Source organism: Pteronotus mesoamericanus, unplaced genomic scaffold (genome assembly GCF_021234165.1).
Source record: "Pteronotus mesoamericanus isolate MK-2021 breed Mesoamerican mustached bat unplaced genomic scaffold, CSHL_Meso_final contig_182, whole genome shotgun sequence".
Classification (NCBI taxonomy): Eukaryota; Metazoa; Chordata; class Mammalia; order Chiroptera; family Mormoopidae; genus Pteronotus; species Pteronotus mesoamericanus.
Window position 1 is genome coordinate 4,525,202 of NW_026555078.1, and position 27,551 is coordinate 4,552,752.

At 60.8% G+C, this 27,551-nt stretch overlaps 1 protein-coding gene across 2 annotated transcripts in view; it reads left to right on the forward strand.

The window, feature by feature from the left end:
• ITPK1 (inositol-tetrakisphosphate 1-kinase) overlaps positions 1-27,551 on the forward strand; it is a 137,539-nt gene that overhangs the window by 69,359 nt on the left and 40,629 nt on the right. For both annotated transcript variants that reach the window (XM_054567109.1, XM_054567110.1), the window contains one exon: positions 13,192-13,317. In XM_054567109.1, coding sequence (XP_054423084.1) covers positions 13,192-13,317 — 126 coding nt within the window. The remainder of the gene's footprint in view (positions 1-13,191; positions 13,318-27,551) is intronic.

The following is a 27,551-nucleotide window of genomic DNA, read 5'->3' on the forward strand; positions in this document are numbered from 1 at the left end:
CCCCCCCCCCCACCCCCCGCCCTGCACCTGAGGCACCTGGGGATCCGGGCGACCCTCTCGCTTTTCTTCCTCCACTCCCTGTCCTGGCCGACTCCCACCTCTCGTCTGACCCGAGCCTCATTGCACGTGGACCCCTTCCCCCTCCCGCCTTGGCCACCCAGAGGTCACTGCTGTTGATTGGCCAGTGTCTCTCTGTGTCCAGCCCTGGTTCTTATGCCTGGGTGCAGCACAGGGCCTGGCACAGAACAGGTGCTGGGGTTGGGGGTTGATGGCGCAGAGCAGGGGGAACCACTGCCGTCGGACGTGGTAAAGCCTCCCGCTCAGAGGACAAAAAGTAACTGTGTTAGGCAAGGCCGCCCTGCCAGTCAACACAAAGGCTGTTTCTCTGAGTTCCTCTGAGGTGCGAGGGTGCCAAGGCACAGTGAGTTCAAACTTGACATCACCCGCTCCAGGAAACCGCCCTTGACCCTGGTCCTCCCCTCACCTAGAGGATTACAGTGAAACCCAAATTTAGCCTCGTCACAGGCCTCTGAGCAGGACCTGCGATCACAGCAGATTTGAATTTGCTGATGTAATTTGTAGACCCTGGGAAAAACCCGCGCCTGGTTTTACTCCTCCACCTGCTTTCACGTGCAGCCCCGCGCGCACCAGGCGGGTGGTTTCACGTGTCTGCTTTCGCTCTGAGTCTCCTGGGCGTCTCTGAGTCGAGGCTTCTGGGCGGCTTCGAGCAGCCGCTGCCGCGGAGACAGGAAACTGCCCGGGTTTTGCGGGAGGCCCGGGGAGGGGCTGGCTTCACAGGAGCCGCGGGCGGTCTTGGCCGTTGTCGCCCGTCGGCCTGACTGCCGGGCCAGGCTTAAAAGCAGCTGCTCAGAGGTACAAGGGCGCGTTACAGCCTCGGACCACAGCCTCCCCGCCACCGGCCTGGGGACTCGCCAGGGTCCCCATTTGCTACCCAGGACATTGCTAACCTGGAGACACCAGGGGCCTCAAGCTGCCCCTTCCTGGTGCGGTGTGTGCGTGACCTCTGGGGACGTTCTCCTGTTGCTGGCACACACATTTTCTAGGGTCACCCGTGCTGATTTTGTCAAGTCTCCAAATTTCTGTGACCTGGCATTACTGTCTAGATGTCTCCCAATCGAGCTGGGAAGGGTTTCAGCGCCAGCTTCTTAATGCGTCTCGGGGAGGCAGAAGAGGGCGAAGGGGGGATGAATGGTGATGAAAGGAGACTTGACCTGGGGTGGTGAGCACACGATATATTAAACAAAAAACTCCTAACGCCTTTGTCAGTCTCCATCGTCCATGTGCATTTTGAAGTGCCTGACGACGCCTGTTTGATTTGATGCGACCCACTGCTCTTTCACGGGGCTTTGCGCACGGCACTTCTCTTTTTCCTGGAATGTGTTTGATTAAAAGAACGGAAAAAAAACAACAACAAACCCTCCTTCCTATCAAATCCCAGTTTGGAAACTGCCCCCAAGGAATGCTGTCTTTCCACTGGAAAGAAATGAATATAGAAAGAGTATTGCTTTAGGGCTTAAAAATTAATCTGTGCAGGCTTTGGAGACATTTGACTCAGAAGTTTCCCTTCCTTATTGTTAAGGAGGACGCACAGAGGGTGTGTATTTTTGGCTTGGAGAATTCTTAGCCACTTGTGGCCTGGGCTGCCAGTTGCCTTTCTGGGAGCAACATGAGGATAAAAGAAACACTGAAATGTGTTTTCCGTTGTCAGCAGAAAAAAGCCATCCTTGGCCCGGAGCCAGGGCAGGGCAGGGGAGAAGGTTTGGGACCTGAAGTGGCCGTCCTGCCTCATTCCAGGTGCTCTCGGCACCTGGCCCCGGGCCTCAGCGGTCTGTAGTCCTGTCACGGGATAGACGGGATGGACCCCCGGGTGGCAGACAAGGAGGCCGATGGTCCCGCCTCACAGGGCGTCAGTGCCAGGCCCCTGGACCCGCCGCCCCTACTCTCTTCAAAGCACCGTCATTGTGAAGTTCCCACCTAAAGCTCCCTGTTCTGGGGGCCACGAAAACGGCAGCTGCCCGGTGGTACATCTTGGCAGCATGGACTAGGCAGGGGTTGATGCTTCACCCTTGTTCGCGTCCAGAGTGGTCTCTTCAAAGGGTTCCGGAGCCCAGCCCCCTGCCCGACGCCCCCCGGGGGTCAGGGACGTGTTCCCAACCCCTGACCCGGCCCTCGGAGGCTCTCTGCCACCTGCCCGGCTCCATGTCCCCTTCGCCACAGCACCCACTGAATGCCGCCTCTGCTCGGGGTCCCTCGCTGGCTTTCCTCGTGCCTCTTCCCCCAGACTGTTCGGGGTCCTCCTCCTTTGGGTCTCAGCTCAGATGGCTCTGCCTTAGGGAGGCCTTGCGTTAGTCCCCTGTGCTGCCATGACGCGTTTCCACAGACGGGGGCCCTCATAATTGCACTCCCCGGCCGTTGAAGGGGCTGGAAGTCCAGGCGAAGGTGTCAGCAGGGCCAGCTCCTTGTGTGGCTGTGAGGGCCAAGTCAGCCCCTCCCCAAGCTTCTGGTGTCGCTGGCGAACTTTGTCCTTGGCCTGTAGCTGCGTCACCCTGACCTCTGCCATCGTCCTCGCCTGACATGCTCCCTGAATGCGTCACGTGCTCCCTGACTGCGTGTCTTGCCCCTGTGCCCCCTTTTGATGAGGGTGTCAGTCATACTGGAGTTGGGACCCACTCTACTCCAGTGCGATCTCACCTTAACTAGCTACCTCTGCAATGGCCCCGGTCCCAAATAGTGACACATTCTGAGGTCCTCGGGGTTCAGACTTCAGTATGTTTGGGGGAACACAACTCACCCCATGACAGGCCTTCTGTGATTGGGGCCTCCACCCTTCTCATCATGCTCTCCGCACTGATTTTTATTGATGTTGCAGTGCTTGATGGCCACCTGTAGCTATTTATTTACTGTCCACCTGCTCCTACCAGACTGAGAGGCCCCCAGAACAGGGATCTGGCCTGTCTTGTCCACTGCAGTCTCTTTAGGGCTTAAGCAATGCTAGGCACAGAGTAGTCACTTACAGGGATAATGAATGAATGAATGAATGAATGAATGGCGCAGACCCAGCACTGGGAAGTAGGTACTTTGGGCTTCCCCATACAGCACCCACACCGAGGTTTAGAGGAAACGGAAGAGCAAAGGAGGGTCTTTTGTGTTTGATCTGTGAAGCGGTCGCCGTTTCTCATCTACCTAAATACGGAGGCGTGGAGGCGAGGGTTGCTGTATTACATCCTTGATGTTTTGAGAGTCCGCCAGTGGGACACACCTCGCCTGTTCCAGCGCGTTGTCCAGTCCACCTGCTGACTCCACGCGGTCCCCCCGTAGCCTGCAGGCGCCCTCCTCTCCCCGTCTCCGCATTTGCCCAGCCCGCGGGCATCTGTGAGGCAGGGCTGGGTCAGGTAGGGGAGGCAGCGCGCACTGGGTGCCGACCTCAAGCCTGCCATATTGGAGGGAAGTCTGGACGCAGGTCCGCCGGGGCCCCTCCCTTTGCCCCTCTGCGCTGTGGGTGGAGCCCTGGCACCTCTGAGGTTGCCCCCTGAGGTTGCAGCCCCCTGAGATCACAGCCCACTGGCTTGGCTGCAAGCATAGCCGCTGTAAAGCCCCCAGGCCTCTCTCATGGTGCCCCTCCGGGGGGTGGGAACTGGGGTGTCCACCTCGCCTTGCCTGCCGTGGGCGCGCGCGTTCTGGCTTGCTCCATGGCCCCAGGGCACCCTCGGTTTCCTCACCCTGTCAGGCACCCGGAGTGTCTGGGGCCGGTCGGAGCTTTTGCAGAAGTCTTTGGCTGGGTGCTTCTCCAGCGGCCCGTGGAGTGCTCCCACTCGGAGCCCAGCAGGTGGGCGTGCTAAGCTTGGAAGCCATGGGGGTCCAGCCTAGGCGATGGGTGGGTGTGCGGGGCAGGTTGCTGAAGACAAAAGGTGGTGGGGAAAGGAGCAGGTAGGAGTTTGGTCAGAAATTCCTTGGGCCTGCCCCCTACTGGCAGTGACCTTGGCCAAGTTACCAAATCTGTTTTTGTTTCATTACACTTGGGGGAGTGGTGGTTGTATAAGTCCTCAATAAATACTGTGTGAATGAATGGGTGAGGGGGTGGGTGGATGGTGTGTTTGAGTCTCCAGCTTTAGGGGATGAATTACGCGCATGTTCCCTGGTCCCTGGCACAGCTGGCACTGTGCCAGGCCCTCATGGGTCACAGGGAGGAACAGAACACAGTCACAGATCTCGGTCAGGGTGCACAGGCCAAGGAGGACTCCTCCTCTGCCGCTCCTCAGCGCAGTAAGCGTCATGCCTGGGACCCAGTCTGCTCCCAAACGGCAGTTACTAGTTGGCAGCCCAGGTGGAGGGTCCAGCAAGAGCTGTGACAGATGAGGATCTGGAAGGACCAAGGGCAGAGGAGGATCCAGGGAGGGAGGGCTGATGTCCTGCTCCTTGGAGGGGCACCTGCTGGGGGCTTGCGGTGGCCCCGGGGGGATCGGAAGCGTCACCAGCACCACCTTGTCAAATGCTAGAGGCAGGCGGCCTTGGCTCCATGTTGCAGATGAGACAGCGGCCCCAGCCTGCAGGCCCAGGCTCTGTCCACAGCGCCGCCTTCATCCCTTTGTGCCGGTACCGGAGGCCCGGCATCGGGCACACGGTGGCAGAGGACCTGGGTGGAGAGTTTCCTGGCTGGGCGTGTTCATGAGCACAAGCGAAACTAAGCCTCTGGAACAAACTACCCCGAAACCTCAGAGGTGTTACCTCTTGTTCCTGTCACACGCTGATGGAGTCTGGTGGCCTCTCCAGCTTACTGTTTATCCTCGCCTCCTCCCTACCCTCCCCGCCCGCCACCCAGTGTTTTGCCTCCCAAGGACATCATGAGGATTGGTGGGAATAAGGCATGTAACGTGCCCAATGCGGCGCCTGGGGACACCCTGCCCACCGTGGTTGTCCACGCAGGCAGGGAGCAGACAGGGCAGAGCGGCTTACGTGGCCGAGGGAGAGAAGCAGCCCCCCAAGGAAGAAAGTCCAAGTTGCCGATGTCTGTGTGGTGCACACGGCTCCGTTCCCGTGGGGGCCTGGCGCCCGTCCCCGCATGGTGTGCCGGGGACGACCATAGGAAGGGTGTCTCGCTGCCCTCATTCTGCAGATGAGGAAACAGGCTGTGGGGTGGTGAGGGAAATGCCCTCCCCCCGGCTGAGACTCTGCCCTGTCCTTTCCCCTTTCTGCCTGGGGTGGCTCAGGAAGAGCGGGGGCCGCTGGCCAGGGGGACTCGGTGGGTGTTTCCGCTTCTAGACCGGGGACAGGACCGTATAGCACGCACAGTACAGCCTCCCTCCCTTCTGTGGCCTTGGATTCGCCCCCTGGGGTCTAGGTCACCAGCCATTTCCGTGACCCTTTTCTTTTTAGTTTTTCCAAGCCCGTGGTTGGTGCTTTCCCCTCAGGACAGGGCCCGGCTGGCGCCTGGCCCATGGCAGGCGGGTCTGGGGCTCGGCGCCCGACTCCAGCTGCAGGCACTGCTGTGAACCGTGACGGGCTGGAAGCAGCCCGTTGGCCGAGCTGCACAGGGCCGAGGGACTCACCTGGCACGTGTAGGGGTGGGCTTTTCTGGGGTGCTGCGGAGCAGCCGCGTTGGCGGTATGGCTCTCTGTTCAGGGTTTCTGCCTTCTGACCTCGGGGGATGGAACAAGCAATCTTTCCCTTACAGGATGAATCCCTGTTATCATATTTTGCCCTAATGCTAAATTGTAACTTTAAAAAAATAATCCCAGCAAAAGCCCAGCATTACCCTGGTCAGTGACCTGATGAGGTGCATTTGCTCCCCCCGCTCCTTCCTCTTTCCCTTCCCTGCTCCACTTCCTTTGTTTGAACCCTGCGTGGGAAGAGGAAAATCTGCGGGACGCCGTCGGGCGAGCCTCGGTGCTGCCATGTCGACAACCCCCATGTCGTAGGTCAGAACCGCCTCGTCACGTCTCACTCATGCCACACGCCCCTAGTGGGCGAGCCAGGGCCTCGGTTCATCACAGGTGCTCAGAGACCTGGCGGGATGTTGCCGGTCCTGGGCCAGGAGGGGCTCCAGAGGCCTGGCGCCGGCGGTCGGCAGCTCTGCCCCAGGAGCGACCTGTTCCGCTGTTCTTCACAGCTCACTGGCCAGAACCAGTCGTGCGGTGACACCCAGTGGCAAGGGACTCAGGAAGAGAGCTGTGCCATGTGTCCCGAAAGGCGCCCCTGGACCCCAAATGCCTACTATGCCCAGAACCCACCCGTTTTCAGGCTCGTGGTTCTTTTCCAGCACTGCCCACGGCAAATGCGGGTTCACAGGGTTGGGGGACACGCACCCACGCTTGTCTCCGTGGGGCCCCTTCGTTGCCATCCCAGTAGCCCTTCATCCTCTGGGGTGGGCATGCCCGTCGTTACTTGGCCAGTCCCCTGATTTGGGACGCACTCTGGGTCTTTTCTCTTCTTGATGGGCCTCAGCGAACCTGCCTGGGCCAGGAGTGGTTTTGCCCGCTGACTTTGCTCTCAGGCCAGTGTCCCAGGAGGGGGCTTTCTTGGTCAGAGCACGTGGCCGTGTTTACCCCTTTAATCTACTCTTGAACCCTGCTCTCTAGCGTTGGATGCAGCCTGGGGCTTTCTTAGCTCCTTGAAATTGAGGGTGAAGCCCGTTCTTCGGGAGCCGGCCTTGCTAAGCGGGCATAACTTTTCTGACTTTTTGAAACTAGGTCAGCTTGCAAACTGCCGGGACTTAGGTACCTTCATCATGAGACCTTTTCGTCTACTTGGCCCCTCATCCTCTAGGGAAGAAAGGTTACTCACTCTTCTGCCTACACCAGATTGCTGTTCACTCTTATTACCCCAGTCATTGCACACGGGTTACTGAGGAATTGGGGAACTGGGTGAGGGAGCATTGGCGACAGCTCCCCTCCCACCAGGTCTGGGGCAGAGGCTGTTGGGTGGCCGGTCCCATTGAGCGCTCAGCTCCTGGCCTCTCTGAGGGCCACTTTGAAGTCCTCCGGGGCGTGAGCGTTGCTCTTGCACAAAGCCGCTGGCCTCCCTCCCTGAGCGTCTCTTGGGGCCTTGGGTCTGCTGCCTCTAGGCCAGGCTCCCTTTTGAAGTCTGTCCCTGAGGCACCAGCCCTGACTTCAAAAGAGACCTGCTTCTGCCTGGCGAGGCCGTTAAACATTGGAGGTGTCAGTTCTGTCCCCATCCTCAGCTCCTGGGAGAGCGCAGGGAGATAAATCAGACCTGTGCTGCTCGCCTTTCATCTGGGCCATTGTGCCCGGACCTTGGGTGAGCACCACTTGTGATCCCGTGGCTCCCACGGGGGTCACAGCCGAAGACACACCGCTCTGTGGGCGGGAATCGAGGGAGAAGGGGGCGGAGAGCAAGCCCCGGGCGCCAGGGATGCCTCTTGGTTTGGAGGTTAATTGCGTGGCTTTGGCAGGAGAGGGGCCTGGGTTCCCTTGCGGGACTCTCTCTGTGACCCTGGGCAAGTCACTGAACTTCTTTGTGACTCAGTGTCCTCATCTGTGCCTCATGTGCTGTTAGAGTTGCAGGTGGCTAGCAATAAGAGTTTTAAATTGTTAATCCCTGTTCGTAATGATCATAAGTTTTATTGTGGCAGCAGACATTTTTGAGGAGTCTCATGTGAGCCAGGAGAAGCAACCTAGCTTTGCAAAATTCAAAATCTGGCCTGTACTCGAGCTCTGGGCAGAGTGAGGAAAATGCCCACAGGTCGGTAATAGTGTGAACGGCACGAATGGGGACATACAAGAGCTGGCATTTGTCCAGTGCGCACTCCTAAGCAGGAAAGCATGCCACCGGCGCTTCTCCTTGCTCTTTCACCCAGTCGATGCTTGTGACACCAGACAGTGCGAGGTTTTTCCATACCAAGCGATTTGGCGACACCAGCTGGGTGTCTTGTAGTGTAACTCAGTTCTGACACTACCTCCCTCAGTCCCACAAAACTGCTCCCCCCTGCCCCGCCCCCTTCAGATGCCAATCTCAAGGTCAGGTTTAATACCTGCACTCCCGATCAGTTGGCTAAAAATTGGAGGTTCCCATGACCCCATCCTCAGTTTGATTAATTTGCTAGAGTGGTGCATGGAACTCAGGGAACCAGTTCACTAGTGTGTTTACTGGTTTATTAGAAAGGGACGTGAGAAAGGATAGAGCCGAACACCCAGGTGGCCCCAGTGCAAGGAGCGAGGTATGTGGGGGAGGGGCACAGCGCTCCCATGCTCTTGCCAAGCGAGCCACTTACTAGCACGTCTATGGTTCAACAACCCAGAGGTTCCCTGAACGCCGTACCCTTGGGATTTTTAAGGACGCTCGATCCATTGGCATGATCCATTGATTAACCTAATTTCTGGCCCCTCTCCCCTTCCTGGAGAATGGGGGGTGGGGCCGAAAGCTTCCAGTCATGGCTTGTTTTTTCAGGTGACCAGCGCTCACCCAGGAACCCACCCAGCTTTGCTTCACTAGAACAGAAGATTCCCCGGGCTCCGGTCACCAGAAGGTTCCAAGGGGCGGCTGTGTCACAGCTGTGCTCATCGGCTGGGTCTCGTTGACAGTGGACAGGAGCAGGGAGACCTCGGCAGGCCGTTTAACCTCTACACCCCTCTCATGGGTCCCCACCTCAGGCTGCTGTGAGAATTTCCCGAGTTAATGCGTGCAAAGTGTTCAGAGCAGAGCCCAGTACAGAGCGAGCGTGCGAGGGCTGAGCGTTAGTGCTAGGATTCACGTCGAGGCTCCAAGAGAGTGGGGACCCCGTGGGCCTGGCCTCATCCTTGCCTGACTCCCACGCCGGCTTCCCATGCAGCCCCCCGAGCTGGGAAGTCAGCGGCAGCCTGTCTGGGCTGCTCAGAGGAGTGTAGGTTGTTTTCAGATCACGTAGCACATTGAGCTTTGCATCCAGAGAGGATGAGCAGCCCGCTCGTGGGGGTCGGCGCCAGGTTTCCTGAGTCCCCGCATCCCTGATGAACCCCGGGGTGGGTGTCTGTTTTTTTCAGGTCTAGCTGGTTATTGATCACGTCAGAGAAGCACGCCGGGAAGTTTGGGAGAGGAGAGAGAGCTGGGAATGCAGCCTGGAGAGCCAGCCCTCTGCCTTTGATGTCGTTTTGACCTCCTCCCGCGCCCCCACGTCCTCCCCTTTGGGGCTTGTATAAGGCAGGCCTCACCAGGGTCGTTGGGGATCTCGGGGTCTGGTAGAGGAGTCAGTGTTAAAGAGGTGACTTTATAACTGGAAGTGATGGCACAGTCCTGGGGGGATAGGCAGAGGGTCCTGGGAACATGAAAGAGACCAGGAAGACATCCATGGATTCTTCCTGTTTGGGTTGGGGTGAGCTGAAAAGCCTGAAAAAGGAGTGAACTTTTGAGCCGGGACTCTTAAAACAGCTAAGAGCTCCTGGGCTCTGGGGGGTGACATGGGGGGCGTTGCAGGCAAAGGGGCCCGTCTCCCTGTAGGACGTGGAGCAGCACGTGGCTGCGCCCCTCGCCTGAGTCTGCTTCCAGGGTGAGCCCGCTTGTTCCTGCGGCCGCCTGGGGGAGGCAAGAGGAGAGGGCCGGGGCCCGGCCCAGGAGGTGCCCAGGAAACGCTTGTCAAAGCCGTGAGCGAGCAAGCAGGGGCGCTGCCTGAGCGCTGAGTGGCGGTCACGGCCTGCGTGTGGCACACCCGGTGCCACATCCACAAACGGACTGTTCTAATCCATCAGAACCGCCCTGCGCGGTAATAGGGAAGACATAACAGCACCTTGTTTTAGGAATGGGGAAACCGAGGCCCAGAGCAGTTAAGGGGCGACGCACCCCAGCCCAGGAGCAGCTGAGCTGCGAGGGCTTTCCTGGCGTCCGCCGTGCCCGGCGTCCTCCCGACCAGGTGGTGGGGCAGGTGGGGAGCCCGACCCAGGCTGCCCTGGCTGCCGGGCTGGCCGTGCTTGGGTTGCCTGTTGGGTTAGGGATGACGTTCCAGCCACAGGGGTTTGCAGGCTTTTGTTCTGCCCCTCTCAGCCCTCCCCCGCCCTCGCCCACTTCGCTGCCTGGTCGCTGCCGAGGGAACACTGGGCCCTTGTTTCTCCGGACGCGGAGCGCCACACAGACAGCGTCCACCATTGGCCTCCCGGGCCGGCGTGACTTGGAAGTGTGGTGCCTGCAGACCTCCCCGGGCCACAGCGGGCGGCCCTGCCATTGAAACACCTCGCTTCTTGCTGAGGGAGACCAATCAGACCCCTGCCTCTGAACAAAACAACACGTCCCAGGGACAGTGCCTTTCTCTGCGGGCAGAGTGTGGCCAGAAAGACAAAATGACACAATTGAAATGAGCTTACTTCCGCATGGGCCCTATACCCACCCCGTCTGGGAAACACGCAAAGCCTCTGAGGCGTGTCCCCCTCCAAAGGTCGCCTCCTCGGATGCATCCTGTCCTCGGAGGGTCCCCCTCCCGAGGGGGCGGCCTGCCTCCTCCTTCCCAGCCAGAGCGGGGAGACCAAAGCCCCACTGAGGTGTTTTCAGGGGCAGCAAGGCTTGTCCGGCCGCCTGAGTGAAGCAGGGCTGGGGGAGCCTCGCAGAGCCCCCGGCAGCTCGCCGAGGCCGCTGCTATGATGCCGCCACGAGAGGTGCCCGAGCAGAGGCCAGACCAGGCCTGACGTGCGTCCCAAGTTGCTGTTATCGTGAAAGGCATAAAAACTGGCATAAAAACGTTTGGAAAATACACAAAGGAAGGTGGCTGGCATCCAGGACTCAACTGTTTACCTTCCGTGGAGTAGCCAGGAATGCAGAGAGCTTGTTTTCCAAACAGCCATGGTTGTCAGGTCTACAGGGCCCCGGCTGGTGCCAGGCGAGGACGAGCCAGGGGCTTCTCATCTGCCACTCCTTCCCCAAACCCGCTGGGACCCCACGGCTCCGCTCGGGCTGGTTCCTGCCCACCGTGCTGTGCAGGAGGCTCTCGTGGGGGTGGGGTTTCCGACCGGCCCCGGGGCACACTGCCCAGCATCCCTCGGGGACCTGGCTCCTCTCCGTGTGCGGTTGTCTTGGTCTGTAAATACTGGCCCCTTGCTGTGTGGCGCCTGTCACAGTGGAGCCACAGGACACAGCAGCAGTGGGTTCGTGGCTATGGCACTTTTGAGAATTTGCTGTTCTTGCCCCTGTCCCCACTTCCTGCTGCCTTCTCTGCCCTCCTTCACATTCTGCCTTTTCTCTGGGCAGGGGGGTTCAAGGGGGATGTAAGCGCGAACCTGCAGGCAGAACCTGAAAGGCCCTGGCAGTTTCCTGTTTTGGTTGAAGGGGAAACCGAGGTCCGAGGGACGACGAGCTGGGCTTTGGCCCGGGCCGGGGAGGCCTGGCGGGGGCCTGAGCCCCTGGCTGTTGCTGCTTGGCTCTTGTCCAGGCCTCAGCTGGGCCACTTCCCAACTGTGTGGCCTTGCCCGGTCATTCTTCCTCTGGGCCCTTGGTGTCCTGGTCTGTGAAGGGGACATGTCACCCTCAGTGCCTGAGCGTGCTGCGAGGACAAGCACCTCGTCCCCGTCCAGGGGCCCCGGAAGAGACGGTCAGCGTCTCAGCTGGTCTGCGCTTTGTTTTGTTTGCATACATGCTAGTCACCTAGGAGAGGGGAATCCTCATTATATTCTTACTGTGAGGTCCATGGACTTTTTTTTTTTTTTTAATAGGGGTAATCCCTGAACATCTTTCCTGGCAGACAATAAAAAAGGGGAGTTAAGGATATTGGCAGGGAAGAGCTGGCACGATCCGGAGGTTTACCTGAAAAAGAGTTCACGTCAGGGAGGGTGACCAGGTCTGCGCGGGGTCTCAGGCAACCCTCGGGAGCTGCTGAGGCCCCCAGGAGCCTTGAGCTGTCGGCATTCCAGGGGACAGCGGGAGGGAGGGGGTGCCCTAGAAATAGCAGTGGTCTTGGAGCGGGGCTGCCCTGGCCACGGAGCTGCTGCCAGGAGCGGCGCGGGCGTGCGCACAGTTGGCAAACACCGGACATCTCTCCCTTACCCCGTCCCGTCTTCTGTCGGTGCCTCCGATCAGCTGGACTTGGCCAGAAGCCAGAGGACAAGGGCGCCAGGCGGTGGTGGCCATGGAGGACAGCTTCCCGGGGCGTGGGCGCAGGCGGGGCCTGCACGACAAGCACGAGTCTGCCTCACAGCCCTGTCTCTGTCTCACTGTGAGGTCCTGGGCAGGGGTCAGAAGCCCGTGACCTCCACCCATCCGTGAAATCGCTTCTCATCACGTGGCTGGAAAATAGGAGGCATGCACGTGAAGTTTTTGGCCGGCACCTCCTGGAGCTGTCATTTGTAGCTGTCACTGTGATTGCTTTACTAATGACTCTGAGACAGTCAGCCTTGAATCCCGCAGGGATTCCCACTGGGGTGGGGCTGAGGATGGGGGGTGGGGCTGTTGGCTTCTCCTGAGGCCATCCACGGGATCAGTCAGGCGCGGGGCTGGCTGCAGGTGGCGGAGTCCGCATGCCGGGCGGCAGGCCTCTGGAGGGTCAGGTCAGGTCGCCCCAGCTGTTGGCAGGTACTCCTGCCTGGGGTCAGGTGATGGTGACCATCTGTCAGCCCAGGGCCATGCTCCCTGGGGGTCCCTCCATAACCCTGTGCTCTTGAAAAAGTAAACAAGCCTCCGGTGGGGCCGGGCAGGCCGTGCCCCAGGGACCGACCACACGCAGCCCTGTGCTCCTGCACTTGGTCACCCTCAGCCCCGATTCCACTGTGCCGTGTAAGCGGCTGGTCTGTCAGGTTTATGGAGATCACAGCTTTGCTGAGACTTTGTGCCATTGTGTGGCGCGTCCTCTTGGATCTCAGTACACAGCTGGCTGTGTGACTTAGTGGTGGGACTTCTCCTCAACAAGCCCTTTGCAAAAAATCTGGGCAGATGGGACGTGCTCAGTAAATGCGCTCTCTATAAAGCAATTCCACAGTGATGCTCACTTGGCCTGTAGGTTCTTCGTCACCTGGGTTCCCTGTGTGTGTTTTCTATGCCCTGGGTAGCATGGAGTTTGAGGACAGAAGGACAGGCACAGGGCCTGACCTGGTGGGATTCTAGGATCTTAGCGGGTCCATCCCGTTTGTCCTGTGTCCCGTGAGTGCCAGCTGCCTCCCCAACCCCTATCCCTCTCTCAGGGCCGCGGGGACATGCAGAGGGTGGGAGATAGAATAGGACAGCGGGCTCAGGTGCTGAAGTTCTTCTCTGTGTCCCCCCTCACAGCTGAACCTTAACCGGCCAATCGAGGAGCAGGGCCCCCTGGATGTCGTCATCCACAAGCTGACCGATGTCATTCTTGAAGCTGACCAGAACGACAGCCAGTCCCTGGAGCTGGTGCACAGGTTCCAGGTGAGAGCGGATGGTGAGGAGGGAGAACCTGGGAAGGGCTTGGGCATTTCTAAAGCTGCAGCAGCTGCCTGGCTGTGTGCTTCCCAGAAGTGGCTTTGCCGTTGCCAAGACATGGGCTTGTGGTCAGGCTCCTCCCTGCCAGGGCCTCCGCCTGGCTGGGTGTGAAAGGGCATTGAGCCGGGCACGCTGGCAGCCCCTCTGCCCTCTGCCTTTGCAGCCGTGATGTACAGATGAGAGCGCTGCTGAGCCCGGGCGCGCCCGCGCACGCCCTCGCGCACGCCCACACCGGCGCAGGCAGCGGTTCTGAGCTGGTACAAGGTGCAGGGCCGCTCGCCATGCTTGACGAATGCAGCCCCTGAGGCCTTCGCACTGAAACTGTCACCCGTGGCCCCCGACTCCTGCCTCGGTGGGAAAGCCCCTTTCCGCACTCAGCACCTTGGTCTCGCGTGTTTGTCCCTGCGTGCGGACCCCATATCCTCTTGGCCACTCCCGCCTGCCCACCCTAGTTGCCCGGCAGCCTGGAGCCCGACCCCGCGGTGGCCTGCACACACCCTTGGGACTGCCTTTGCCCCCACAGACTTGTCCCGTGTTTTCTCTGCTGTGGACAAGGATGCGATTCATTCCTCTGGAAAGTGCCTCAGCGGTCACTGAAAAAGCAGGGTCATATTATCAGTGAAAGCACAACCGAAATAGAGGCCCTTCCTCGTGGGAGGGGACGCCTGAGGGAGCACTTTTCGGCGCGTGATCGTTGGAGCTCTGGCTTCCGGTCTCTCTTCATCAGGACAAAGGGGACTTTCACTGCTGCACAGTGGCCTCCCCACGCCGCCCCCCCCCGCCATAGCATTTTCTCCCTCCCCAGTGTTCAGGGTCTGTGAACTCAGCGTCCCTTTCTTCCCTGTGGCTCGGGACCCTCCCTGGCTGGCTGTGCCACAGATTCCTGCTTCCTGTGTGCAAGTGGCCCCAGATGCAGCTGTGGCCTGGTCGTGACCCTGCTGGTGGCCCCCTGCCCGGGGGTAGGGGGTGGTGTGCTCTCCCTGTGCGGTGCCCTCCAGGGCCTCTGCCTTGCCAGGGGCCTGAAATGTTTCCCAAGGGCTGGAGGCCATGGGGAAAGGCGTGTCCGGCTCTTCCATGACCTTGCTGAGCCTGTTTCTTCTTGTAAAAGGGTGTTAGTACCAGGAAAACCTCACGCGGTGTTGGGACAAGTGGGTGACACAATGCACACAAGGCGCTTCGCGCAGTGCTCAGGCCCTGGCGAGTGCAGCCTGACACCATTTTGACCACACGGCCTCCCTGGGCCTTAGTTTCCTCTTGTGTAAGATGAGGGTGCAGGGCGCCCTGCTTCCCCAGGTGGGCCACTGGCTCTGAGGGTAACGTTCGCGCCAGAAGTCCCTAATGTTTGCTGGATGCCTCCCCTTGCACTTGTGTTCCTGCTCTTCTCTTCCCAGACAGAGAACTGCCACCCCCAGCCTGCCCCGTGTCTTGGGAGTTAGAGGACAGCTGCAGGGGCCCACAGCCTCTGCTCCCCGCAGGCACACAGCCCCCTGCCCAGGGCAGGCGGTTGCTGACAGCAAAGCAGCACAGAGCTCCTTGCGCCCCTGGTCTTGATAGAAGACAAGGTTATAGAGAGAGCGCGTTGGGGATGTGGGGACGTGCCGCTGAAGGGTTTCAGGCGCCAGGTGTGCTTCCTGGGAGGCCTCGCTAGTCCCTGGAGTCTGCCCCTCCACCCACCCCAGGGCACGCACACCCAGCCCTCCCTCCGGTGGCTGAGATGACCTCAGGGCGACCTCCAGCTCCAGGAGTTCTGGGATGCATTTTCATGCAGCCTGTTCTTCTGCATGAAGCCGGATATCTGATAAGACCAGGACGTTTCCTCCTTTGTGAAGAGAACAATCCTTTGGGGAAAAGGGTGACAGGCGCTTCCCAGAGGCCCCAGGAAGAGAGGAGGCAGGCGGAGGGTGGGCAGAGGAGGGCCCAGAGGCGCGCGAGGGCAGGGAAGAGGCCGGCTCAGCGCCTGCAGGCCTGCCTGCCACTGGCGCGGAGCTGTCCGTGCTGGCCTGTCATCCTGCGTGGCGTGGACACGGGAGGCTCAGTCCAGAGCCACAGCAGATAGACTGACACTTGATCTTGATCACATGCTGTTTCCAGATTCCTACTTTTGAGACATTAGCAAGGAGGCGTTGCCTTAGGTGGGAGGAGCTGTGCAGGTCCGAGGAGGCAGGGGTGGGGGGTGGGGGGGGGGAAGCGGGCCCAGGGCCTGGGTGTGCAGAGCTGCACGGCCACCCTGTGCTGGAAGAGACCAGAGTACGAAGGCTTGGCCCACGGGGGTTCCCCTTGAAGGGCCTTTCCCAGAGGCACTGACCAGGCCCCAGGGGAGGCAGCTTGGGTGTGGGCGAGGTAGGTGGTGTCCCTGGGACAGTCGGAGGTGCCCCGGCCGCCCTGAGGCGTCCGCCCACCCTGCTCCGGGGGCTGCTTGTGAGCCTGCAGGGCCGGGGAGGGGCCGCTCTCAGAGCCGAGAGGCTGTGCTTCTTCCCTGGAGGCCCTTTGAGGACAGGTTGGAGAGTGCGGGCCTGGGGCTCACTGCCATCCGGAAGCTGGTTGCCATAGAAACCACCCCTAAGCTTTAAAAAAAATACTGACCCCGAGGGCTTGGCTTGGAGAACCTTGGGGATGATTCAGTTGTTTTTCTGGGCCAAGTTCCTGTGGAGCCAGGGAGCCTGGTGCCGCCAAGTCCCTGCCTGATCTGCAGCCACCAGCGAACAGACCCGGGCAAAGGTCCCTCGGGGGCTGCGCCCACATGCCCAGCGTGCCAGGGCTCGGGGGTCTCCTGGCCTGCGGGGGGCAAAGAGAACCTCCCTCTGGCTGTGGCTGGCAGGGTGGCCTGCAAGGCGCAGCCGGGGGCTGCCCTTCTGCTGTGCCTCCAGCCCCACAGTCACCCAGAGGGTGTCGGTGGTCGCGTTCCATGAGGACTGCGGAACGCGCGAGGGGCGTCTTCCCGGATTTTTCCCTGGACGAGCCTAACTGGGAGGATATTAAGTGTCTCCTAGACGGTCCCTGGATCCTTAGTCTGAACGTGAGGACAGTTTCCTCTGCAGCGGCCCCCCGTTTGCTGAGCTGCCAGCCTGAGGGGAGGCCGAGAGGGGCGCCCGCAACAGCCCCACAGCCCGAGAGCGATAGGCTGGGCGAGATGCAGAGCTGATCTGCACCGTCCCACGCCCCCGTGTTGAGGGGACGGCGAAGGTCGCGATACTCTCCGAGGCAGCCTGGCCCGCGCCTTCCTCCGGTCTCATCTCGCTCCACCCGCCCCTCCCGTGCGGCACTGGCCCTCCCACAGCAGCCGCTCAGGCTCTGGGCTCTGTCCCACCTCAGTGCCTTTGCACAAGCCATTCCCTTGCTTGGGATTCGTCCCCACCCCAGCTCAGCTCAGGTGCCCTCCCTCAGGGACACCTCCCTGATTATCACCAGACTAAGGACCTCTCCCTCATCCTAGACCCTCAGAACTCTGCGCTTCCCATTCCGTCCTTTTGGAAGCTTGTCATTCTTTTTCTGTCGCTACTGCTGGTCTCTCCATTTGGTGGTTACGTCCATGCGGCTGGGGCGGCATATGCGTCCCGGCGTCCGTGCTGCCGCACATGGGCCTCCGTGTTTGTGGAGTGGGAGACCCTCATGGGTGCCGGCCTTGTGCGGGGCACCCTGCCGGGTCTGCAAAGAGGGATGAGTGGCTCCAGTGGGGTCAGGAGGGCTCCTGAGGCCACAGCTCTGTCTGTTGGGCGCGGGTGGCAAGCCTCCAGTGTCGAAACGGCAGGGCGATGAGGTTGGACAGCGGCCTTTCCCTGCAGGCCGTGGAGCTTGGACTTTATCCTGCAGGCTGGGCTGGGGGGGGACGATAAGATCAGTTTAAATTGGAATGAGAGAGGCCCTGCTTGCGGGGGGTGGGGTGGGGGATTGCCAGTGCCAGATGAACTCTGAGCAGCCCTTGGAGCCTGGCTGTTTCTGAGGTGAAAAGGGGACCCCTTCCCGCCCCTGGGCCCTGTGGTCCCGAGCGCCCCCTCTTCAGCTGTGTCAGACCAGCCTTTGAGCAGCCTGGCCCAGTCCTGGGACGAAAGGGCCCACGCAGGCCAGTGCCCCCCTCGCCTCTTGGGTCCTGCCATCTGTTGGCACGGAGTGGGTCTGGGTCTGGGAGTGGGTCAGCGCGCTTCCCGCACTGTCCCGGAGGCAGGCAGAGACACACCCTCTGCCTGGGGTCCTTGCGGCCGAGTCCCTGAGAGGACACAGCGGCGAATCGTCTTCACCAGCCCCGCCCCCGCCCCGTTTTAAACATGGCGTCCGTGAGAGAGAGCATGTCAAGTGAGCCCCCAGGGTTTGTGGTGCACTCACAATACGAGCAGCCGTGCCACAGTCGGTGCTAGAGCATCTTCATCGCCTTGGCATCAAACCCGTAGCCGTTCCCTGGCGCTCCCGCCCCCAGCCGGAAGCAACCACAACCTTCTCTCCATGGATTGCGCTGTGCTGGCCTTTGATATGCATGGAGTCCCGCAATACCTGATCTTTTGCTCCTGGCTTCCTTCGCTTCGCGCACTGTCTTCAGGGTTCATCTGTGTGGTAGCATGAAGCACCCTCTCTCCTTTTTCTGACTGGAGGATGTTCCATTGTGTGGTGTTTACCCGGGCGTTGCCCGATGAGCATCGGCAGTTTCTGTTGCTGGGCTCCGTGAATAGCACAGCTGTAAGCCTTCGCGCACCCTTCACGTGGGCGTGTTTCCATTTAACCAGGAGTAGCGTCGACGGGCCACAGGGTCGATGGAGGAACGGCCAGACTCTCTCCCAGTGGCCACGCCCTGCTGCCCTCTCAGCAGCAGGGCACAGAGGTCCCAGATTCTCCACGTCCTCCCCTGCACTTGCCACCTGACTGATTTTAGCGTCTGAGTGGCTGTGAAGTGGTGTCTTGTGGTGTTGATTTCAGTGTCCCTGGCGGCTGATGGTGTCAAGCATCTTGCTGCAAGCTTGTTAGCCACTAGTCTGTCTTCCTTGGTGCCCACCTTCGATTTTATGTGCAGATGTCTAGAGCCCCCGGTTTGCTTTTCCCCCTTTAGATGGTTGGGCGCCCACAGCAGCGTGGTCAGGAGCCCTGACGGTGGCCCACTGCCCCGGCCCGGAGCTCCCTGCCTCGTCGCGCTGGTTGGCCTCTGGCTGGTCTCTTAATTTCCTCTGTGTTCCAGTCCCCTTGTCTGTCTAAGTGTGGACAGCCGTAGCCCCTGCCTCCCCGGGCTGTGGGAGGACTGAGCGTGTCAACTCAGGCCGAGCACCCAGAGCGCTTGGGCGGGGCAGGGTGACCCTGGGCCGCGAGGCAGACGGCTGCTGGGCCTGGCTGCGGGGCCAGAGCAGGCGTGTCCCCTAGAAGCATGCCTGTGGGCTCCCTGTCCTCTCGAGGAGGGTGGAGCGGATGACTGCCAAGGCCCCTGTCAGGCCAGGTGACCCTGCCGCAGCCACCGACGGCCCGGGGCCCAGCCCAGGCGGAGCGCCGCCCCCGGCACACACCCCTCATGGGAAGGCTGGCGGAGCCCCGCTGCCACGTCGGGGACTTGGGGAGATGGGGCAGCTGCTGGCCGGTCGTCCTGGCAAAGGGAAGGACGCTCAGCGAAGCTCGTTCTGGCTCTTGTTTCTGCCCCAAAGGGACACGTGCCATGGACTCTCACATGTTGGTGGCCTTACCGACCCTCAAGGCCATGACTGAGCCCAGGGAGCCAGGGAAGCAGGGTCCCTTGTGGCCCAGGGAGCCAAGCACATGCACAGCAATACAGCAGCCCTTTTTCTCCCAAAAAACCAAAAGAGATCGTTAAAGTGCCCCACAGGGTTGGTGTGAGGATTAAATGAATTAACATGCTCGGTGCCCTTAAAATAGTGCCTGTACCAAGTGCGTGTACGTGGTCGCCACTCCATTAGTGCCTGGGTGTGATGACACATGGAGAGCTCAGGGCCCAGGTGTCGCGCTTAGTGACTGACACTCAGTTATGTCAGCTTACTGTCCTTATCGTTACCATGCTGTGACAGTGCGCCGCTCGGGAGCCTCGTCTGCCTCTGCCCCAGCCAGCTTGAGAGTTCTTAGTTGTAATTGGAGTCAATGAGGCAACGATCATAGAAATGTCCCCAAAGGGGAGCTGTGCTCTGTGACAGGGGAGAGGAAATGGGGACCGATTTTAGCTTAAGAGGCAGGACAGGGTAGGTGTCAGGGGCCCTGGGCACCCCTCACCTGGGCCCTGCTTGCCCCACCTGCCGCACAGGGAGCATGCCGGGATGGCGGTGGGGACGGAGGCGTCGGGCGCTGTGGCATTCAGCTCCAGAGGCGGGCGCTGGGAACGGCGGCGGGCGTCCTCAGGGTCACAGCTCCGTCCGGCTGCTGACCTCTAGGGCGCCGCAATGACTTCGCAGCTGCGCTGAATCAAGCCTGGGCGGCCTCAGATGTTCAGGGAGCAGCCATCAGCCCAAGTAGCATGCTGAGGGACGGAGCAGAAGCAGAAGAAACAGAAGTTTTTCTTGTCCTAGGTCTTCTAAACTGATAAGGAAGCTAACATCTAAACCTATCAAAAGTTGTGGGTTCCTGTCCCTTTCGGGGGCAGTGGCTGGCAGCACGGGACCCTCCCGGTTGGCGGGGTCAGAGTCAGACCCCAAGGGGCCAGTGAAGGACACAGGTGGTCGCCGTGGAGCCATGCAGAGGCCACTGTTTGCAGTCATCCCAGACGGCCCTATCTGCTCGGGGTGCTTCCGTCCCTGTCTCACTTGGCACGCGGATCAATCCCTGGGGAGATGGAATTACTTCCCCATTTTTCAGGTGAGGGAACAGAGGCCCGAGGAAGTTGAGTCACCTGCCAGGGTCCACGCAGTTGGAGTTGTGCTTCTGCTTCTCCCAGATGCGCCTCAGAGGGGCTTCGGCCGGAGCCGATGGGCCCTGGGGAGCGAGGGCCAGGGATTCAGGGGCCCCTGAGGAAGAGGCTGCCATCTGGGGCAGGCTCTGACACAGCCGGTAGCACAGGACGGAGCACTGGTTGGCAGATGCCAGGGAGACAGGGCTGGCACGTCTCGTGGCCCTGGTCCCAGTGACAGGTCGAGTCCTGGGGTGGCGTGAGGCCAGCCTCCCCGGGGCTGCTGCCGGGGCCGAAGGCCGCTCCTCCCAGCGAGGCGATGGTGCAGCCTCCACTGCGCACCAGGCCAGGCCGGTGGTGGCCGTGAGTGCTCCGTTCTGCTCCGGGAGGATGGTGCCATTTAGGGCCATTAGCCACCCGCAGGGCCTTCCCTGTGTGTGGAGGGAGGCCTCCCCGGCTCCGCCCCGCCCTGGGCAGACCACAGCTTTATGGCCCGGTTTCCAGCCTGGAGCGGAGCTGGACTTCGCACAGCCCTGGGTGGCGCTGGGGGCGGGGGCGCAGCCGCCCGGGAAGCCTGGCTCTGGCCCAACCACCGGCTGTGGTCCCTGTGTGCGTGGACGGTCCGTGTTTTACAACGCAGGGCATGAGGCATGCTGGATTTCGAAACACTAGTGTTTATTAACAATGCATTTTCCCAGAGTTGTAGGCAGAAGGGGTACGCACGTTATTTTAGGGCTCTGTGTCCCTGGCACTGTTGCCATCTTGGGCTGGACCATTCCATAGTGTGGGGGGCTGTCGCGTGCGTAGTACGATGTTGAGCAGCACCATGGCCTCCGCCCACTAGATGCCAGTAGCACCGCCCCCACTGTAACAACCAAAACCCTCTCTAGACATTACTGAACGTCCCCTTGGGGGGGAAGTTCGTCCCTGGTTGGGACGCCCTGCATTTCTCAGAGCGCAGCAGCCCAGAGCTTCAGGGGCCTGTAAAACCATCGCTGCTCGTGTGTGGTCGTGGAGGCCTCCTTGCTGGGTGCAGTGCCTAGGGTTGGAGAGTGGATCGCCGACCAAGCGGCCTGTATTCTCACGGGGTCTTCCCTTCAGTCACACCTGCAGCAGAGGGGTCACCCTCTCCCCTTCTCCTCGGCCTGACTAGTCGGGGAGGGGCGGGGCGGGCACAGGGCAGGACGATGCAACAGGACACAAGTAAACGGAGGAAAACGCACCACAGTCTTCAATTATGTTAAGTTCTAGGAAGAAGAAAAATCCAGGCCTGGGAGAATGGATTTACTTCCCCATTTTTCGGGTGAGCAAACTGAGGCCCAGGGATGTTAAGCCACTTGCCTAGGTTCGCACAGTTAGAACTCTGCTCGTTCTCACAGGGTTTTCTCAACTGTGGCTCAGGGGGGCTTTGGCTGGCAGCTCACAGACCCCATGGGGGTGAGGGCCAGGGATTCAGGGTCCCCTGAGGAAAGAAGCCACCATCTGTGGTTGTGAACCCGCAGGGACATTCTTATCCCCTTATCCTACAGCCTGTCTGAAAGTCCCGATCTGCCAGGGGGGACTGTGGAGCCGGCTGAGGGGGCAGCTTCTGACCCGGCTGCTGACAGGGTGGGCACAGGGGCCCGAGGACCTGGGGCAAGCGGGTGCAGCCGGAGTGCAGAGGCCAGGGGAACGTGCGCCACGCTCGGCGGCCCCGGTGAGAGGGGCCGCCTGCGGCAGGGGCCAGAGGGCGGTCTGCGGCACCGGGGCTCATGGCCCGGCTGCCTCTGACGGCAGTGGCTCTCTCTGCGCCCGTGCAGCCAGGTGCTGGGGTGGCTGCGTGCGGAGGTCGGGCCCCGGCGGCCTGGGCCCCGAGCGGCCCTCGGTGGTTGCAGAGCCCGGCAGCTCACTGCTGACACCGCTGTGCTCCCAGGTGGCCCGGCCTCGCTCAGGGCGGGCGCCCGAGCTCCTTCCGGCGGCACCACTTGCACACCCACGGAAGCAGCCGGGGGCCTGGGGGCGGTCTCAGCTGGCTCTGCAGGGTGCGGCTGGGGCAGCAGAGCAGGCCTTTGCCTGGATGCTGGGAAGCGGACTGAGGCAGGGGCTGCTCCACCGGCCCACCTGAGCAGGCATGTAAAGGTGCACAGGGCTTAAGACGGTGTTTTAGGAGTGAGGGCGCTGCGCTGTGCTGGAGTGGACCTGGGCCTTTGTGACCTGGGACCAGGCGGCCCCTTTCTGGTGCTCGTTTTGCTCAGCCATCAGCCGTGACAGTTGGCCCAGCTGACCATTGAGGGGGCCCCCCCCGCACCCCCCTACTCCGCCAGCAGCAATCCCTGAGTGGAAAGGCCAGGCTGTCCTGCTTTAGCATCAGCCTGCGAGGAGATGCCTTCCCTCAACCAGCACCCAGCCCTGCACATCCCTTCCCCAGCTCAGGAGGCTGTGTGTGGCCTTGATGTCTCTCTGCCTAGGGACCTGAGCAGTGGTCTGGTATTGCAACAGGACTTGTGACATTTGTCAGATGAACAGCCTGATTGGGCACCTTGCCAACTTCCTGTTGATTGGAGGTAGAGTTGCTCATAGGTTTGGTGCTGAAATCTGGGGACAGAAAGGGAGGCATTGTTGTCAGCGGGGGGCCTGCCTGGCAAAGAGGAGGAAGAAAGTATTTGCTGTTTCAAGGGGTAAAGTGTTCGGCTTCCTTCCCGCCCTCTCTTCCGCAGCATTCTGGGTTACATTTTGGCAGGAGCTACATTTTTTTCCCCCTGGACTTTCCTGCCACCTCTGTGAACAAGAGTGTCCCCCACATTGGGACCATGGTTCCTCCCAGTCCTGCTCACGCCCCTTGTCAGATGGCTGAGCAAGGCAGGTGACACCTCAGGCGGTCTTGGAAGATGACCCAGGGAGATGGACAGTCGATTGTGGTGACCACTCTCAGGTGGGGTTGCCTCTGACCCAGAGGCCACCAAAGGCACCCTGGGGCATGTGGGCAGAGTCACACACCCCGGAGAACCCGCTGTCCTCTGGGTGCCCAGGCCCCAGCCCTGCCTCGCACGGGCACTCTCTCTGCACCTGCCCGCGTCTGGGGAGGGGCTGCCTTTGTGCCGTGGGCGGTATGTGTCCCGTGCAGCTCTCTCTGGAGGCCGGGGCCTGGGTGCCCAACCCGGCCTTGTCCTCGCAGAACCCCTGCTCTGTGGCCCGTCGTCTCCCCAGCCGCGACGGGTGGCAGGGCTGCTGCTGGCGTCCCGCCCTCTCCGAACGTCCCACAGCCGCTCCCGCCTCTGGCAGCTGGGGTGGATTTTTCGAGTCTGTTCGTGGGCCGTGCTTCTGGTGTGGCTTTCCCCATGTGGTCTTTGTGTGGCTCCCAGCCATCTGAAGTGACCTCCTTTGGTGACAGGTAACACATGCGCGGAGAACAGGTTCGAGGACAGACTCCTCCTGGTCCTATCTTGGGGTAGCCATTGGTTCCATGGCCTTGAACCTTTCCAGAGGGCCCCGTGTACGTAAACAGAGATGACCTTCCCTTCCCCACATCCAGCCATTGTTCCACGTGGTACACCTTGGAAAAGATTTCACATTGGTCAGGGTTTTCTAGTAATAGACATTTAGGACGTTTCTGATCATCCTTTACCGACTCGCCACAGTGATTGAAATGCCCTTGTACGCATGTCTTTGTGTGCATATGTGGGGAATTCTGTGGCATAAATACCTAGAAAGAGAGACGCTGAGTTTATCCATCCTTTAATGTGGCTGTTTAAACTACCACCAGCTGAGTGCCGGTCCACACTGGGAGGCGTTTCTGGTCGGCTTCACCTGGCGCGAGTCGCAGGCGTGGGAGAGTGCTGGGGTCCTGGCGACCGCCTCTTTGTCCCCGCAGGGGCGGTGCCTGTGCCAGGCGCACACAGCCTGTTCGGACGCTGACCCTGGGCCACCCTGCTCCTGCCTGGTGCCCGAGTGCACACGCTTCCCTGGTGCTTTTCCCAGTCCTGACTCCTCCCACCTGAGCCCATGGGCTCAGAGTGGGGTGGGCAGAGTGTGCTGGCATTTTCCTACCCTGACCTTGCAAAACCACGGAGGTGGTGCCGTGCCCAAGGCTGGCAGCGTCTCAGTGCTTCCCGGATGGGGAAGCCCTGCGCACGTGCCTCCAAGGCCAGCCCTGCGTCCGACTTGCTGCTCAGGCCGTGGCCCTTCCAAGCCCAGCCCCTGGGCCCTGCGCACAGCTAGACAGGTCACTACAAGACTCAGAGCTGACCCCGTCACTCCCCGCCGCGGGACCCTATGGCTCTAGGATCAGATCCAGACTCCTTGGCTGGCCTGTCTCCAACTGCCTCTTTGTCCCCTGCATTAGGGTACCCTCCCTGTGAGGCCTGCGCCCACCCAGCTGTTCTGGGCTCCCTCCCCGGCCTTTGCGTCTGCTATCCCCTCAGCAGAGTGCCTTTCGCCCTTGGCCCACTCCCGTGACCCCTGCTGGCTCAGTGTCACTGGCCCCCAGGAGCCCTCTGTCATCCCCCTTCCCACTTCACCCCTGCACATTCCCCTACGGCCGCACTCCCGTCCTCCGTCCCCCCCGTCCCTCCCCACCCAGGAGCCCCCAGCGAGGGTGGGCAGAATGGGGCTGCCCCGCAGGGGAAGGGGTCATGCCCGGGCATGCACGTGTCTGGGTGCCTGCTCTCCTTGCCCTCAGGCTGGGAGGCCTCCGGGGAGTGCTGAGACGCTGGAGGCCCCTCTGGATGACAGATGAAGGCTGGCTGAGACCAAGGCGTGTGCTCCGGGGGAGCCTGCGCTCCCAAGGAGCGACGTTAGAGGAGTTAGAGAAGCAGCAGCAGCGGAGGTGCCCTGTACGTGCCAGGGCCGGGTCTGCCAGACACCGAGGGTCACCTTTGTGCCCGTGCGCAAAAGCAGTGTGGCCTTGCTAGTCAGCAGGTGCCTGTCCCTGACAGCAGGCCAGGGTCTGTCTGTCTGTCTGTTCTGGGGGATGGGCCAGAGCCTTTCTTCCCTGCCGAGGACGAGGGGCAGGAGCTGTGAGTGGGCACCGCTCCTTCTTTGGGTGAGGAGCAGGCTGGCAGGCTGCGGCTGGGCTGGGGACGCCATCAGGACCCAAGCTGCTTGCAGAGGGGCGCCCCCTGGAGCCGGTGCTGCCTGGGGCGGCAGGTTGTGTCCTGCTCCAGGCGTCAGCTGGGGGGTGGCCCGGCCCGGACGGCCCCGGTGCCAAGCCGGCCTGCCCCTCGCCGTCCCTGCCTGGGCCGGTGCAGGGCGAGCTCCGCGACCTTGGATTGCGCTTGGCCCTGCGAGTCCACGAGTTGCCGAGTCCTGAGAATCCTCTCCTGTCTGCGATCTCCTTGTCGCTCACAGCACCTCCCGGAGGCGGTTGTTGTTCAGAACGCACATTTTATACACAAGGAAACAACCTCAGCCTCAGAGATTAGCTGTAGTTTCTTTTTCCTGGAGGAGGCGGCAGGGGCAGGATTTGAACTCGGGGCTTCTGCCTGCATTTTCTATCAGATGAGAGTAAATCCTCGCATCTCAGGCCCTGCTCATTTCCTGTCCATAAATGGAACTGCAGAGGAAAGAGCACCTCCGACGTTCGCCCCAGCCCTCTCATTTGGCTCTGGTCTCAGTGGGGCAGCCTTCACTCCTCTCATCCCGCAGAGGGACTGACCTGCCTCATGGTGCCCTCATCCTGTAGTGTCCTGCGGGCTTGGGGGCGGGATGGGGCCCCTGGCTGGCCGCTGACCCAAGACTGTGTATTACTGCTTCCCAAACTCTTTAGGCTGCTTGCAGCCGGGCTGGCCCGCCCAAGTTAACTCCCAGGAGCCCTTCCTAGGCGTCTGTGGCAGGCCACCTGAGGGAACACATGTTTACCACTTGCCACGGAGACCGACCATTTGGGCCTCTTTGCCTGGGTGGCGGTGAAATGGCCTGGGGCACAGCCGCTCCCCGCAGCTTGCTCGGTGATTCTAAGAGACTTGTGAAAAATGCATGAGGCCCGGCGTACACTAGATAAGCTGAAAAGCTTGGAAGAAAATTCACTTGTGGATAGTGTGTTGATTGGAAAAACTCTTTCTTTGCCCTCCCTGTCCTTGTCCCAAAAGAGATCAAGTTTAGGAATAATTCCTCTATTAATGTGGATGCTTTCATCCTGGGTCAAAAGCTTGTTGGCGCCTGCTTGTCAGATATTTTCCCTTTTCTTTTAGCTTCTTCCCCTTATGAGTTTGGCTTAAATTCCTGTCTTAATGATTCTGAGTTCCCTCTTTAAAGGTCACTGTCCTACTGCTTGGAAGTGGAACCAGACCAGCGATTACACAGACACCCTTCTTGGGGCTCGGGGCGGGGGGATTTTTGAGGGGAGGCTGTAGGAGGGCTGTGTTTTACGCGACTCGGTTGTTGGGGAGGAATTGGGCCAGCCCGTCGAAGTGACCGCCTGATCCTGCCCCCTGTTGGAAGGTGGGCGGTGAGGGGGGACGTCCTGCCCTCACCTGGGACGCGTCTAGCAAGTGGCTGTCCGTTCTGCCCTAGAACAGCCCCCAGGTGTGGCCCTGTCGTCCGCCTCCATAAGCACTGGTCCTTGCTCTTCTCCAGGTGAGACCCAAGCCAGGGACGAGCGAACCAAGACCCAGACAAACCAAACGGCCTGCCCAGGTGACCACACCTGGAGGCGACAGCAGTGGGAGGAGGCTGGTTTTCTCTGGTCTGGCCCCTTCCTCTTCTCCGCCCACCAGGCTGCTTCCAGTGTGTCGGGGGCGGGGCGGGTAGCTCAGTGCTGTTAGCGCGTAGCCCAGAGCACGACCTGGCTGGCTAGGCCGATGGATCGGTGGAGGGGAGCCTAGGCTCTGCTCAGCCTCGTGGGTGTCGCTGATGGGAAGTTTGTCTAGTGGGCGGCCTTTCAGCACGAGAACGTTAATGTGACTTCATACATACGTGTGAATCTTGGTGTCTCCGGAAGGACATGCCATGTGGCAGCGTAGGCCTGGCTCAGAGGAAGGGGATCTGGTGAAGGGATGGCGCCCACAGCGGGGAGGCGCAGGCAGTTGGGCGAGGCCCCTTGACCTGAGAGATAAACCTTCCTTAAGGACGCCTCACACACAGCTTGTCCTCATGTCCCCTATGGGTGGCAGCTGTGGGCTTGCCTGCATGGGCTGCTGGCCCGTTCTGTCAGACCAGGGCGGCGGGCCAGCCGCTGAGCTGACTTGCCAACAGTCCATCCCTGAGGGGGGGGGGGGAGGAGGAGGAGGAGGAAGGGGAGGAAGAGGAGGGGGAGGAGGAGGAGGAGGAGGAGGAAGTGCTGAAGGTGACTTCTGCCCTGCATTTAGACCTCCAGAAAGTGTTCGGGGCAGGGACCCGCTAAGGGGCGAGAGTGTAAAGCCCCAGGGAGTTCCGGGGGCTGGGGTGGGACGCGGGTCTCCCG